Source organism: Bacillus rossius, chromosome 10 (genome assembly GCF_032445375.1).
Source record: "Bacillus rossius redtenbacheri isolate Brsri chromosome 10, Brsri_v3, whole genome shotgun sequence".
Taxonomy (NCBI): Eukaryota; Metazoa; Arthropoda; class Insecta; order Phasmatodea; family Bacillidae; genus Bacillus; species Bacillus rossius.
The window spans coordinates 55,224,164-55,241,121 of record NC_086337.1 but is presented as its reverse complement, the minus strand read 5'-3'; the positions used below and the strand labels follow the sequence as shown (position 1 = coordinate 55,241,121).

The 16,958-nt window shown below is 37.7% G+C and overlaps 1 protein-coding gene across 1 annotated transcript; it reads right to left on the bottom strand.

Moving 5' to 3' along the window:
* Window positions 1-3,970: 3,970 nt before the first annotated feature.
* On the bottom strand, window positions 3,971-15,407 carry LOC134536196 (uncharacterized). The gene is made up of 6 exons (XM_063375846.1): window positions 15,251-15,407; window positions 11,733-11,837; window positions 9,831-9,969; window positions 8,700-8,932; window positions 7,391-7,677; window positions 3,971-6,155 (listed from the first exon to the last, which is right to left on the bottom strand). The coding sequence occupies exons 1-5, from the start codon at window positions 15,305-15,307 to the stop codon at window positions 7,432-7,434; spliced, it is 780 nt and encodes a 259-aa protein (XP_063231916.1). The 5' UTR covers window positions 15,308-15,407; the 3' UTR covers window positions 3,971-6,155; window positions 7,391-7,431.
* Window positions 15,408-16,958: the final 1,551 nt, after the last annotated feature.

The window sequence follows — 16,958 nt, the reverse complement described above, 5'->3', positions numbered from 1 at the left end:
AACCACAGACCCTCTGGATCACAGAAAGGTGAAACAAACGAACAGCATTCATAACATTTCATTCATCATTAATTTAATTACATTAAGTGAATGCAATAAAAAAAAATACAAGTTACTTAAAACTACTCACATGATTTTCAAAACATTGCATAAAAATGCTATAGTAATTCACGTTAATTTTCGCATGTGAAAACAGCAAAAAAGACAATATTTTAATTTAATTAACTTTTGCAAAATTTTGTAAAACCTAGCATGAGAAAAGTAACTAAATTCACTCTTGGGTTTTGTGTTAAAATATAATACCTCATTTAGCAATTAATTTAGACTTTGCTTCACTTGTTCACTTGGTAGAACACGAAAGGTAAATCACCTCTAGGTACTAGCAAATTAATAAAATAATTTTCAAGAAATTTAATTGTAATTATCTTTCTTCCCATTCTGCCCGCCTCCCCTCCACCCAGGGGTTTCACCCCCTAGCTCCCCGAGCGGTTGGCTCCGGGCCAGCTCCACCGAGATGTAGCACAAGGGTGGAAAACTACCAACATTTTCAGAAACAGCAGGAAAGAATTCTTGGAATTTAAAGCAACGACTAGGTTTTCAATAAATCAATTTCTTCAGGAAAAAAAAAAAATTCTGCTTCAGTTTAACATTCTTTCACTGTCCCAAATTTGGACATTTAAAGTTTTCTTTATATTTTATAATTTGATACATAAAATAAAAATTATAAATAGAGATTGGTCGATTCCATATTTTCCCGATTCAGATTCCAAAAATGCTTCGATTCCAGGTTTGGTTCCGATTCCACCAAAAAAATTGACATGTACGTAATCATTAAAGAACTTAAAGGAAAAATACAATATACAGTCAAACCTCTCTGAAACGACCCCTCACGGTTCCCAGGAATAGGGTCGAAATGGGGGGGGAAGTCGTAATAGATGTTTTCCGAAATTTTCAGTTCATTTCAACACCTCACCCCCCCTCTCCCAAACCGCTACTCGCTAAGAAACCAGCCGTACAATGGCAGGATGCTGTCACTCACAATGCCAGACGGCTTTGCTTTAAACCCACTTCAACCTTCATGACAAGTCCGTCGCCCTACAGGCCACCTCTAGAGAAAATATGTCAAAAGACAGTTTATTTTTACTGGTTAGTTTACATGTACATTTTCTGCTTGCCGTAGTTAAATACACTAGAATCCCGATGTCACGAAGCCCGGATTTAATGAAGCACTGATTTAATGAATACATTCTCGGGAACCGTCAAAAAATTGGACATTTTTACCAAAATGTGAATATCAGAAGAAAAAAAATGAAAGATCATTATAATCTGTTAAATTTAACACACAGCGTATTTTTGTGTCGGCTTTAATACTTCCAATAATGTTCATGTAAGAATAACAAAAAAATAATGGGACAGTTCCTTTAATAACATGGCAGTGGTAGGTTCTGCAATGTGAGTGGGTGCACACTAAGTTCGCCCGGCTGGCTGGCGGCAGCGGCTTCAAATGCATCAGCTCACCCCTCCCTCCCCTCGTTAACATTCTTCAAGGCTAGCTCATCCCTCCCAGACACACAAACCATCTAGTCGATGGTTTATAACACCCCAACTCGCTCTCCTTTGAAAAACCTTCAGTGAGAAAATGCTCATTTCACCCTCCCTTCTCCCGTAAAATTGGGCTATTATGAATGGTTACTAAAGCGGTGAGGGAGGGGTCAAAATATGTCACTTTTCACCCAAGTTCGAGTTCAGTCATCTCTGGCAAGGAATTTACATGCTTTCAAAATTAAATATAAATGTATTTTAATAGCATGGGTCCTATGAAAAGGAATATACCGAATAAAATCAAGCTGCTTTCACCAAACAAAGCATAAAACGGCCCAATGCGTGGTCGCTTCGTTATTGCTCGCGCGAGAGGTGAGATGTGGAATGTTAGAAGAAAGATAAATGCGAGGGAGACAGACGGCAGCCAGTGTGTTTCCTGTGTGGGGAATAAGTGGCGTAGCCTTTTTTTTAATGCTGGGTGAAGCGACCTTTTTTTATAACCCACGGGAAAAGATAATTGCTTGAGCTGTCAAAATAAACATCGCTGCGGCAGTTAAAACAAGTTGAGGTGAGCATACATCCAGTCGGTCGTTGTGTATTGTCAACCGATAGTAATCAAAATCAAGAGAAATCCAGCTGGTAGCTTTGCTTTAACTGCATACCACACTAGACACCCGCAAAAAGCTAAATATAAACTTGTTGCCACAAAAACCTTTATCTGCATCCTGCCGGCAAAGGGACGTGGAATGGGGGTTGTCAAGCACTGACAGCGGTCGACAGGAAGTGGTAACTATTTTTAGATATGCGCTGCCTACGGCAGTACAGCACTCGGCAAGAGAAACGCAGTAACACGCTACTCACCACAAGAAACATATTTTCTGTCTGATTTTCTGCAATTTTTTCACGGTTCCTCGAAATCGGGTTGTAATAGAGAGGTGGTCGCAATAAAAAGGTTTTACTGTACAATGATTCCAAACAAACTTCTATTTCAAGACAAAAGTTTTTAATGCAATTCTAATGAGAACTCAGCTGCTTGTATTATGCTAATTAATTCATAAGCAATACAAGGTTATAATTTCATCAATTTCTACAAATGAGAATTCAGGTGTATATACAAAACAAACTGAAATGTTAAAACAGTAATAAATCAAAAATAGAATCTTATGGTTCATTATGAATTTCACTGGAGTCCCCCAAAGCAAAATAGGTCCTACTTATGTTGAGTTTGACAATGTTTTAATAGGTTGGTTGTGTTCTTTGTAGGCCCACGAGATGTTACAATAATTGCATATTGCAAATTTGTCATTGAACGGGTAGATTGTAAAATGTTTCCACACTTTAGACATGATTTTTTATTTCTAATACACAGTTTCACGTGTGTTTCTGCAAAAACAAGTTATATACATCACAGAAATACGTGTACTGTACTTGTACTATCACAGAAATACATGTATTATACTATAGTAGAAATAAACTGACCTGATCTCTTGAAAAATAGTAATTAATACCACGCATGTTAATAGAAACAAAAGTGAGGTTATAACAAAGTATTCGATAATATGGAGGCTTTCGTGTTTCATCTCATGCAGCAAGTGCTCAACCGCATCAAAATGTACCATCTATGTGCGAAGCAAACGAAAAAAAAAGTTAATTAATCAAACATACTAGTTAAATATATTATTATATTAAATAAAAATACAGTGATATATTACGTGTTTTAACCCAATTTTAACCATTTTAAAACTTCAAACAAAAGAAATTATGATAGGTAGTATTGCTTTCGTTGTGTTGCACGCTCTGTTAGCTGTTTACAACGTTAAAGTATGGCGATGATGTATTCGTAATTTGTTTCTTTTCCTGTCTTTACGTATTGTGTAATTCAACACGAAATAAGTTAAAACACAGTTATGATTCTAGTGTTTGGAAAACAAATATTTCATTTGATCCTAAAGACTTTTATAATGTTATTGTATAAGCTGAAACTGCAACCAATATAAACGTGATATAAGATGACTATTATGTAATTTACCGAATTTTGAAATCAAAGTGCAAGGTGAGTTACGTAAATATTGTGACAATATTCTGGCCGGAAAAAAAACTGTAATTTTAGCAGGAATCTCTGGTTTCTAAATTATTAAGAGTGCTTAGTACCATACTAAATACAATACGATTCCTTGAAACTTGGCGGAAGAATCGATGGTTCAGATTCCTGGCAGAATCGGTGGAATCGAAGCACCGAAGAATCGACACGTCCCATCCCTAATTATAAACTATGTGCACAATTATAGTTTCTTTTCGTGGAAGAAAAATTTTCATTCATAGTGTCAATAAATAATGTCCTATTATATTCCAAAAAATATATGCTACTAGGGAGGCCCCTTATCTTGACCTGAACACTCCACATGCAAGCAAAAGAAAAATTCACAAATTTTCTTCAAAAATTTTATTATTTTATGACGCCAACAGTCACAATCATACCCATAGCTTTTAAAGTAGACCATAGTCAAACTATTTTAAAACTCAATTTGCATTTACAAATATTCTCCATAAACTTTGTTCCTTAACTCTAAAATACCAATATTTCTTTTGCCTTCCTGAATCTACCTGACTAACGAGAACCTACTGATATACTTATGAAACACATCCATCTCTTCTAGGTTAGTGGTCATATTTGGGACACAGACATTAACTATAGAAAAAACTTGCAGTACTTTCTTACTTCCTCTAACAATTACAAACATCAAGTAAGTTTATAGGGGAAAAAAAGTAACATGCTTTGGTTTCGTTGCATTTCCTCAGCACTTCTGTGTGGACGAGTGAGCTGGCGCGAAACGCTGCGGAGCGCACACGACCTAGCCAGAGTTCTCTCGTGGACCACCACATCCGGCTACTCGTACTGACCCACGGCGAAGCGTTACTCTCACAACACACAACATTCTATGCAATTTTAAAATTTTTATGGTTGTATGCAGATTATTTTTGGTAAGAAGATTTAAACTTCATCATGACAAAGAGCAACAGTAATTGTTTTATATATTTTTATCCAGGCAGTAATTCTAATTATGTCACTGAAGACAGAAAGCTACTCTTGCTAACATCACAGGAACTTTCAGCTCCGACAAAAGGTTTCGACTGGAAAGTGGCGGTAAGACTGGCCATCCACGACAGAAGTGACACGACTGAAAACAATTCACTTGTCATCATGCCTCTGCAGCGTTCCAAGTCGCACTCTGCCAAACGGGGAATTGACAACGGAAACCAAACGACTCATCGAATTCACCCACGCGGTCGCATTGAAAAATCTAAAAAATAATAATTATAACGAAGTCTCAAAAAACCCACACACAACTTACTTTGTGCACTCCCATGGTGTGCATACTTGTTCCAGGTCCAAGTCTCGTGAAAAGTGAACTTAATTATTTTTATGTACAAAATAGGCAAATCAGAAATCAGTTTGATAATCACTTTCACTGGAAAACTTACTGAAGATAAAGTTTTTTTTCTCTCGTCAAAACCTAGCAAACAAATGCATCCAATCAATAAACCTCATTGATATAGATTATGCAACTTTCATTACTTATATATTACTATATATGCATTTCAAAATTAAACAAAATGTTACACACATAGTTAAAATATATATTGCAAAGTAAAACATTCTATATCTGCACTATCTCTACAATTCATGTGACAGGCATTTTGACCAACATGCTTTAAAAACAAACCAATAGTGGACACTAACTGTTAAATATTAGGCAACATTCAGAGCACACATTTTTTATCAAGAAATTTTGACACTTTTTCTGTATAAACTGTATAGTTATTACATCAACACATTAACATTACTCTTGTAAACACACAGAAAAAGTGAAATAAAACAGCTTTGGAAAACCCCCGGACATCCTCGAAGCACGGGACACTACTGCACTTGGTTCATTTTTTCCTTTGAAAAGTCTGCGCTTTCCCCCCACACACTCGCATGGATTGTCTTGCGGAAATCACGTCACTCACGCCAAAGTGTCGCGCATCAGACGGCACAACCATGCACTGCCGTGTGATCTGGTCAGTCAGACACCACCGCCACAGGAAGCGATGACATGCGTCCGACACGTGTTGCCATTTAGCACCGACGCACATTTGACGCGATGGTCTTGCCCGCACGCTCGTCGTGAGTCACCAGACGTCTGCACGAGTTGCGATTCAGTAGCCGGAAAACTACTATGAAAAAAACTCACCAGAGCTGGAACTCAGAAATGTAATTTAGGTGACAGAAAAATGCCCACGAAAACGCAATAAAATTCTTCACCAGCTGATAACTAATCTAGCCACAATTTAAGAAACAACGGGAGAACGCGTGCAACACGGAACGTAACAGGCACAAGAGGGCATGCGCACAACTACTGCTCGACGTCTCGGAAACACGGCCGTCCTCGGGCGCTCTCTGTCCCAGACACACGTCATTCCCGCTCCGGTGCCAGCTAGATCTATTTCAATTTCTGTGTCTGTTTCATAAATTTTTTATGCTGATATTTTTTGTTATTTTAATTTTTTTTTCTGTACACAAGATGTTCTAGTTTGCATTTAAAACATGACGATGTCAACGTCAAACCAATCTGAAACAAAAGAAAACTGCATTAATTGCATTATTCAACATACAAAATAAAGACACTTAAATTAAAGTGCAACTCTTGGATTTACGTTTACTCTTGTTACTGCAGTTCAATTTATTTTTACACCCACAGAAAAATATATACTGCTATTTACTTTTAAAAACACTAGAAATAAGACATCAATTTAGGATGAAAAACCTACAGTACATCATGTATTTGAAAACAGAAAACAAAATTAATAAATATTCAGATATTCAATAGTACAGTTACACTTAGTTGTTTCAACACGGTTTATTACACCTACCACTCTGTTCCAACCCCTTTTCATGTAATTGTGAATACTCGTTTCCCTTGTGACAGTGCAACCCCTCCCCGCTACCCTATTTGCTTGTTATCACAACTAGGTGTCGATTCGTTAGGTGACAACTAATTACAAATTTCTAGAGATCTGAAAAGGAGACGTTATTTTGTATTTGATAACTAGAATCTTAAACATGACATAAACCATGATATTAAGAAAAAATCACTCGCATATCATGTGTAATTCAAATTACCTTACTTGGTAGTGATGAAAAATTAATACTGCATTTTGCATTACAAAATTGAGGTGGTACACAATATCAGTTCTTTCCCGAAATAAACGGAATCGCGTTATTTGCACAAAACAGTTCACAATACAAAGCGATGATTCAAGTCATACCATCTTGTCTGTTTTGTTTTTCTACCAAGTAAAGAGTTGTGAAAATGCCAGCACTTCAGCCACTTGTTGACATATTGTAAATGGCGTTTGTAGTTATTACGAAATATAAAACATCAAATTAGTGGTATTGAAAAACTCAAATCTATTTATACAAGTGCGTATCTTTCGACGTTAATTTTTTTTTAACATTTCCGGCGAGTGAATGTTTCTCTCTTTGGCATTCTAGGTTCATTCTCTATTTATTTTTTTACATGATGTTAATAAAGCATACAAAATGCAGAAGTTGCGTATTTTCGAAAGAGTTTAAGAGTATGAAGATGAAGGATTTTACATGTTCAATTAAAAATAAAAGTATTAAGATGTGGTTCTAGATTGGAAAAGAAAAGACATCTGTAAAAAACACTGCAAATTTCAAGCATCACATAAGGTCAACTAAGGTGACAGGTATTGGGAAATGGAATTAAGACTCAATGCAACTACGAGGACACAGTTCGCACTCTAGATACAGCGAACGCCTGATAAAAGGAAAAGTACGCACATGTTATAAAAATTCAGGTACGCGAGGCCCGGCTACAGACGTTACTCTGCTGGCGTCCCTGTGGGGGCCGGAGGGGGCTGCTCGCTGGCCGTCGCCGGCGTGCTGTCATTGGGCGTGGCCTCTGGTTGGCTCTTGTCACTGTCCTTGGGGGCCTCTGCTGCTGCAGCACTGGTCTCCTCGGGGGCGGCCGCCTCCTCCGGGGCCGCGGCAGGGGCCGGGGCCGGGGTCTCCTGCGAGTCCCCGCTGGGCGCCTTGGAGCTCTCCGCACCGTCCGAGCTCGGGGCATCCTGCACACGGCCCACACACCTCCAATTTTATACTCCAACAGAACTAAACACTATTTTATTCCCGGGAATGTTTTCCATTATGATGCTTAACCCATTTGCATCCACTCACTTTAATGTTAGACATACCATGGAATCCATAAACTTTTTTATATATTACTATCATTTAAGTTATTTTCTATTTTCATTATATTTTTATTCTTTAAATAAAATTTTAAAAATAGTTTAAGTTTCACGATAATATACCTTTGTTATAACAATACTAGCTACTCTGAGGGGTTAATTTTCATTCTAAAGGGATTTTTTCAAGTTTTTCGGGCAGATTAGCCATTATGCGTACCAGTGTTATCGGCCAGATAAACAGCTGCGTAGTAGTACGCTTGTAGATGCAAATAGGTTAATAAGGATTTTGTTTTCACTAAACTTTCCTGGAAGTTCTCCAAGTACTCAAGGTATTTCACAATGACCGAAATTATGTTTAGTTCCTGCATCAAACCTGGTAAAAGGTGAAAATTTACAGAGCATGAAGAAATACTTCAGGAAATTTTTTGAGCCCATTTATAGATATTTCTAAAGACATGTCTGCAACCACAAGACCGCTCCTGAGGCCTAGCGAGCCACGGGGCTGGCCACTGAGATGTATGGCTCAGCCAACACACTATTGCAAATAGGAATGGTTTAATCAAGCCAATCGCTACCACACCCATAGTAGCCTGTAATATTAAAAAATATTAAAAAAATCAGCAATACTCAAAACTTTCTAGTTTTAAAATTAGACTTGTCAAGTAATTAAAACTGTACATTTTGTGTACTAGTTACTAGTACACACCAATTTTACTTTTTGTAGTACTATACCATGGTTGCTAAAAGATTTAAATTCCAAAATTCCCCCACTTTAACCAGTTTTCTAGTCCTGTAGCAACCACATATTCCTCAATAACATATCAAAAAAGTGAAGGATCTTGAAATGCTTCAAACATTAATAAATGCTGATAAACATGAACCTGACCAATAACAATGCGAACCTGCTTGTCGTCGACTGCGTTCTCGGCCGGCTCGTCCTTCTCGCCGTCCTGCTGGGGCTCCACCTCCATGGGGGCGGGCTCCGGGGCGGGCGGCTTGTCCCCTGCCGGCTGGGCGGGCTCCTCCGGGGCCGCCGCCCCCTTGTCGTTGGTCTCCGCCTCCGCCGGCTCCTCGCTGTCCTCCTTCTTCTCCTCCTCGTCCTCCTCCTTCCGGGGCCGGCCGCGCCGCGACCCCCCTGCGACTCAGCCCGGGATCATTATTAACCTCATCTGAATTTAAAAGAAGGGAAAACTAAAATGTTTACGCGAATGTAAAGCTGTTGCATGCTTACAGGCATAGAGTTTTGCATGATAATTTTTTTTATCATACTTAGGACATTTCTGGACATTTTATGCCATGTTCCGTTTCACCTTGCTCTATGTGCAACTTCAAACAAATGTGATTTATACATCTGAGTATTCATCTATGGGTGTTTGGAAATTTCAAATGCTCATGTTTTCACGTTATTTTGACAGTATGGCCTAGCATTTAATGTTCAGACATGATGTAAGTAAGTTGTCAGGTGCCTCTCTGACCTGCCCGAAGGTTCCGTGGGTCCGAAAAACAGTGAAATGAAGTTGTAATTAGGACGCCATTCTTCTCGCAGCTTAGAGTGTCAAGCTGTGGGGACTTTGATGAGACGACATGTCTGAGGGCTCTCCAAAGATAATGCCAGCAAGGATATAAGATATGGATGACCTGCTTCAAGAGTGAGAGACAGGTGACGAAACCAGCAAATCCTCTTGAGATGCAAGGGTGAAGTGAAGTGGGTGTGTGTAATCATTTGGCCAACAACAGAAGGTGACAAGCTATTTGCTTTGTGTGCAAGGATTGGTGAATCTGGGACGGTGTCCCGACATAGTGGATGAGTAAGCAGTGTAAAACAGTGTGATGAAACGGAGGTGTGTGGTTGGAAAGAGCCAATGTCTAGCCAAGCTCCAGGGGAGAGAGGAAATAATGGACTTAATGAAAGTGTGATTAATTTGTGGGAAAACATCTAAATTGTTGTAATTTAACTAAGAGTGTAAATATTAGCTAACAAATAATACTGCAATTTTTGTTCAACACCAACATCTAAACGCTAAACACTGTACCTCTAGTGCCACTCGCGGGCGTCCTCTTCTCGCGCTTGGTGGGTGGCGGGGGCGTGGGCATGACGCCCCGTGTGGACGAGCGCGTGCGACGCCTGTTCTCCACCTCCGCTCCCCCGCCCTCCTCCTTGTGGCCCAGCCCCTGCACACACGGCACTCATTCCGACACCTGCACAGCCTCCACACGCAACGCTGGCCTAACCACACTACAAGGAGCAAGTGTTACTTAGTGTCTGCCCTACTGTTAACCACAGCTGCCAGCACTGGCCACTACAAATCCTGCAATACTGTTTACATTAATACAAGCATACTGGTTTCTATTGTAAAATAATGAACGTGTAGCCGCTAACATACAGTTTCAACTTAACCTACGACAGAACGCTGATCTCTATCTAAGACCGTGTGTATCAGGTGCTGCCACCCCTCCCCCTTTTAAATTAATCATTAGTAAAATCTAATCATAGACTTCACAAGGGCAAACATTCTCTACCAACAGCATGTCATTTCATACTTAATTGGACGTGGATAACCTAAAAGCAGTCTTAATGTTTAATCGGCCAACTACTGACACCAGAATGTTCCAGATACAATGTTGCCATGCCTCCTCTATATATATATACAGTCAAACCTCTATCTATAGTTTTTCAGGGGACCAACAAAAAAATTCAGTAGATGCGGACATTCAATAGATGTGGACTTCACTCTAAGAAATTTAAAAAAATATTTCAACCTCAAAATTAGTGTCAGAAATATATCAGTTACTTGTCATTAAAGTTAATCAGTTGAAAAATAAATAAAAATGGAAGTATTTTACTTAATTCAATTTACACTTGCAAAAAAAAAAAATATGCACAATAAATCTACATGGAAATTAAAGTCTTTTTCAATATCCTGAAGTCTGAAATATGTTTACTCATGTCATCAAATGTAGAGGTGTACTGAAAAAGCCGATTTTGCCAATATTTAGTTGAATCAACATTTCTGCCGACTTCCGATACGCTTGTTAATTTTCGGCCGATATTACTGAAAAACGAGAGAGACTGCCATAACCTAAAAATCCACTATTACCCTTTTCACTTTTCGTAGTAGTACTGCATTCTTTCAGATCGTATTATTTCTTCGCAACATGTGCCAAACGTACATATAAAAATTTAACATCCTTTTTTTCAATAATGTTCTTTAATTTTAATATGTCATAAATAAATACATTACCGTCACGGTAAATATACATCTCGGTTGTTACAGTAACTGTAGTGCAAATGTGGTAGCTATCGTGCTTCTGTAGTAATTATGGTATCGACAAAGAATCTTTAGTTCTTTTTATGGTAATTATCTTAGGATAACAATTGGGTTTGTACTGTAGTTATGGTACATCATCCATATTTCTTCGTAAGTTGTTGTTCATTTGTCTTTTCTTCATATTTACGTGCTCCATTACTTGGCTGCAGATTTAAGATGATTTTTACTACTGTATACTATCGTTACTGTTTTTATGACGGTTTCTTTCTAATAAATGGTTATTTCTGCAAAATCTTTATGGTTAAACGATCATCTATTATAATTTATAGTGACGGGACCACATATTTTGTACGATCAATGCGGACAAAACGATAATTCGAACATCGGTACAAGCGGACTTTTTTAACCTTAGTTGTATGGCAATTTTGCCGGGACCGTAGAAAGTATACGATAAACACGGACAATCGATACATGCGAGTTCGATAGATAGAGGTTTGACTGTATTGAATCATGGTTAGTAAGTGGAAAAAAATGTTAAAATGTTCAAATAAATTGCTCTGATGTTTGGTTAAGTGAAATGGTGTTCACCGATAAAATACTTCCACACGAAACATGCGACCCCGTCAGTGACACTTGTTACTGAAACGCTGGGATGTAGCACGTCACCTTCAAGAGAGCCTCCCCTTCCTGCGCGGTGCGCGCGATGGTGGAGACGCGCTTGCCCCCGCTGCGCCGCCCGCCGCGGCCCTGCACGCCCTCATCCTCCGCCTCCTGCAACAAGGCACGACACGGCCGCTCACACACGGCTCCCGTCTGCGCCACGGCACGGCCCGGCACGTTAGGTAACAGGCCTCTCTCTGTTATCTGGGAGGTTACAAGACGCGCACGCCCGGAGATTAATTCCGACCTTGGAAACTGAAGGTCTATGGATATCAACTACAGAAGAGAATATGCACAACACATGCAACACCGAACAAGCTCTTCACATAACTCATGATTTTAGTATCAAAGTTTAGGTGTTCCAGTACTTACTGGAAATATACCGGTACCTAATGGATCAATTACAGGATCTTTTAAATAAATAAAATTGTCTTTCAACTTTGATGTACTACAGGGACATTATTATATTAGCCAAAACTTTTACTATTCGCAGGCAATTGAAGATTTTTATATGATATAAATCTAAAACAATTTTCACAGATAATTTCAACATGATTTAAGTGGAGATTCTTCCAGTGACAATGAACAGAAGTGAGGTATCCGAAAACCAATTGATATTAGCAAAAAATATTTCATTCCTTTTTTTCTGAAGCTCATGACCTATTGACAGCCATAGTAATTATGATACTAGCGGAATGTATAAAATAATATTTATTAATGTGTTCTGGCAGAGAATTTTATAACTTAAGTTAGCCTGTATTACAATTTTTTGGTTGCGAGCGTTTACATTTTTGGTTTTATGGCAATAGGTCAATACTCTGAAGGTGACATTTGGACTCGAATGCAAATAAGATTTAAGTATATACTTTTCTTTGCCTGTGAATATGTAATATTTCAATGATTCAAAATATTGATAATTTTTATCAAGATGATGCTAATGAGTGAGCAAGCCACATAAAGTATTTCTAGTCAGGTGTGTAATTTCTATGTTTTACATTGCATTAGGTTGCAATTTTTTTAAAAGGCCAGAGGGATTGTTAATGAAACTGAGGGATTGGTTATGATAGGCCAGCATTATTTATCACACTGAAAAATGTTGAAATGTATAAATTTTTAAAAATATTTACGGTAATTCTGAAGGAAAGCCTCTTTTCCATTAACGATAATAATAAAAATTTACATGTTTTCCAAATAGTTTTATCATTTTAACAAGTGGTTAGATTAGGCTGGCTACATTAAAAAATACTTTTAAAAGATATGAATGGTTTGTTTAAATTCGCTACATTTTAAAATGGTAATTTTTATCACACATTCAAATTATTTAACAGTATTCCAACCACCCAGTTTATTTTAAATGTAGCTAACCTAACCCAACCAACTATTCCCAATATAACCAATATTAGTAATAGAAAATCTTAATATAACTCCTACTTGCTAAAACTTTATAATACTAGTAAACTACTTGAAACATCACAACACTCTCTTCGAGAATGATAGGGAAACTAGCCAGAAAAAAATTTGAGTGTTTACGTCAGTCACTAGGTAGGGATCCCAGATCACAGCTGCATACTCCATCACTGGCCTGACTAACATGGATTATGCCTCTTCCCTTAATCTCCTCCTTGCAGGGTCCTACCCGTTAAATCTGTTCTGCCCATTCCAGGTTATTTTGCAAGGACACCCCAAGTACTCATACTCTTCTGCCTCCTGCATCTCTTGCCCTTCCAGCTATAAACATCCTCGTTAACTTCCTTGTGAATCTAACCACCATATCCTCTGTTGTTCATCATTATCATGAAAAACAGGGGCCCCTTGACTTGACACTTCCCACTTCTTCAGACCTTTCTTCTTTTACCCTCACCCTCTGTCTTCTATACCAAAGGAAGTCACCTACGCAACCATCCTGTCATCATTTAACATCATAATCTTAGATATTAGCCTCTTGTGCAGCACTTTATCAAACATATTTTCAAAATCAATTAATATTGTGTCTACCTGCTTCCCCCCCATTCACCAGATCTTCCAAAAACCTCACCATCTACTTTTCACACAAAAACCCTCTTCTGAAACCATGCCATGAAACCATTAAGTCATCCATTTTCCCCATCACACGCCCACCCACCAACCTCTCCGTTACTTTCCCTACACTGCACGTTGCTGCAGGCTGACTGGCCTGTTGTTTGCCATACTTGCCTTATCTTAACTCCCCTGGGAATAAGTACCACTACTGCTTCCTTCCACTGCTTCGGCAACTTTCCTTCTCTCAAGGATTGCCTGAACATCACCTTTATCTGCATATCTCCTTCCCCCCCCCCCCCCCCACACCACCACTTGAGGTGGCTGATCCTTATTCCATTTGGCTCTGATGCATTTCTTCCCTTAAAATTCATAACCTTTCTATCGTCTTCCTTTCCCACCTTACCATACATCTACACTTACAAATACAGATAAGTACTGCTCCTGTGTGGTTACAAAATTAAAAACAAGTGAATACTGATGGAAATATTTTTGAATCACTTTGTTTGCAGTACCTATAATCAAGCAACTGTTAAAAACGAGCAGCAACTTTCAGACGCCAAAAACTTTATTTGGATAACAAAAATCTCACAAATGTGACATTTTATTTTGGGGACTAATGTGTTTAATACTAAAACTTATTGTAACTGATATATGAAATAATACAGTATTTGCAGCTCAAGGGTAACAGCAACAAACAAATGACTGGTGTTCAAAGTACTTGCTTAAAAAATACAAATTTCACAATTTCATCAGCATAGATATTTGAGTTGGTTTAAGCTTTAAAAAGAGTGCACAAACCGGACCAACCTCAGAACAAAAAGCAACGTTTATTAGTTTATAAGTTACATAAAATAAGTCTATAGATACAGGCCAATAAAAGAAAATTGAAAATTAACTGCCACTACATGTTGAATATTTTACTCAAATTTTCAACATAAAAAATATTTTAGGTCATTTTCTTTATGATACTCATTAATATTCTGCACTGAAATTGTACTTAACACTTATGTTTTAGTGCAATCACATGTGGTATTCACAAAATATTCGCCACTCAGCTAAGCATTATACTAATAAGTAATTACATAAAAAAGTAAAATACACACCTTCATTGTTAAAATTTGAGTTTCCTACCACTTGTTATAACGGTAAACTATTTATTAGTACAAACTTCCAAATTGGCGCGAATTCTCAAGTTGGCAGCAAGCGCCGCCAGGTGGCTATTGATGGCTGCGCTTCTCTACTTCACCCGCCATTGAAGGACGAAAGTCGAAACTTAAAAATCGAAATAAAGTACTTACCCTTACCATTAAGAAACAACACACAGTCCGTCACATACACAAAGCCTTGCATATTTCACATAATCATAGGTTATTCTTAATCTCATAACACTCACAAGATGCGACTTTCTATCGGTTTCCACGGCTTCTCGTATTTCTCAGTCATCACGTTGGATAGGCATGGAAAAACATATTCTGAAGTAAATAGCGCACCAAATAACACGTTACCTTATTAACTGAATCAACTGCGTTTTCCTTCTTCAAATCAGCTTTCTCTCCAGACATATTTTGTGACGAAACTACAAACACATACACACTAAAACAATAAATATATATTAACAGACAAACCTCCGGCTAGTCTGTTTATACAGTTCACAAAGATGGCGGTAGCGTGGTCACGTGATCACACTTGAACTTCAAAAATAAGAAACACCAGCACAGCCACACGGAACACATTCAAACTTATATTTAGGCGGAAAATTTAAACGTACAATCCCACAACTACATCATACAAATAACAGGAAATATTTAAAAGTCCATTAAATTAACTTTTAAACACGCAATATGTCCCCTAGAGAAAATATGCGTATAAATAATATTTTAGAGCATTATTTATACGCATGGAAAATGTTATGTTTGTTTCACAACCGAAATCATTTTTAATGTTTGTTTCCATACGAAAACATAAGAACATTGATAGTGTATTTCATAGTACAAAAAAAATAATTTGTTTGTTTATTGATGCGTTTGAATATACTTATATAAATTACATAAATATCTAATGCATTATTAAATTTCTACAATATATAATATAATTAGGTATACATCATACGCAATAAACGTTTAGTACAAATGTTTACTCTGCTCTCTAGGCCTACATCTCTAGCGTACCATGTTAATGAGTGCCCAACATTAGAAAAAAAAAAAAGGAATGAAAAATAAAACTATTGAGTATACATAAATCCACACCTGTATTTTGTTTTAAAAGATAGAGAGGAGTATTCAACAGCAGTAAATAAAATATTGAAAAAAAAGGGGGCTCCCGGAATCCTAAAATTATATATATTTCCCAATTTCCCACCAACAAATGGAAAGAATTCCAAACAAATAACGGGCAAAGTGGTTATATCTCCTCACGAAATGAAACTAGGCATACGTTCTTGATTGGATAAGGAATCTTTAAATCTTTTGACTGTTTCTTGAAATGTTTAATACAAGATAAATATATTTCTCGCAAATTTCTACATAAAATATTGTAAAGTGTAGGTACTGGAAATATAAACTAACACTTTGTAGCAATTTTAATTTCTAATGGAGTAGGTGGAGAGGTTTTCTTGGATCTTGTGGTATGCTTAAGAATGATTTTTTTGCAAATGATTTTATTCCTTGATAAAAATGAGAGTGATTTACAGTGAGGGAGTATTGTTGATAGGTTGTTGTTGAGTCCTCGCCTTTTGACAAACATCTGTGCTCTGTGTGCTGAAGTCCAAAGCAAGTTAGAAAACATTGTAGTGAAGTCTAGTTCGCATGACCTGGGTTCCGAGAGAGATGGCGCAGGAATAAAAAAGCGGGACTTAAATTCTAGAGGACTCGAGTTCGAACCCAGGACGCGTATTTCAGAAAGCTCCGACTGTGCAAAGTTCAAAATTGTTAATAAAGAAATGAATAGCGAAGATTATGGTTATTTTTAGATGGAGATAGAGAGAAATGCGATTGTTAGGTGAAGATATTTTCAAAGGTTCCTATAACAAATAGGATTGTTGAGAGAACGTTTCCAAATGCAGTAACGTCTGTTTTTCGGAACAGGTATAAATGTCATCTCAACTTTGGAAGTCAAACTTATCTCAACGAACAACAAAAGGAAAGAACTGCACTGCATCCGTTGACATAAAGATGAGATTAAATTCCATTCACGCCCATCGCCTACTGCAGTGTG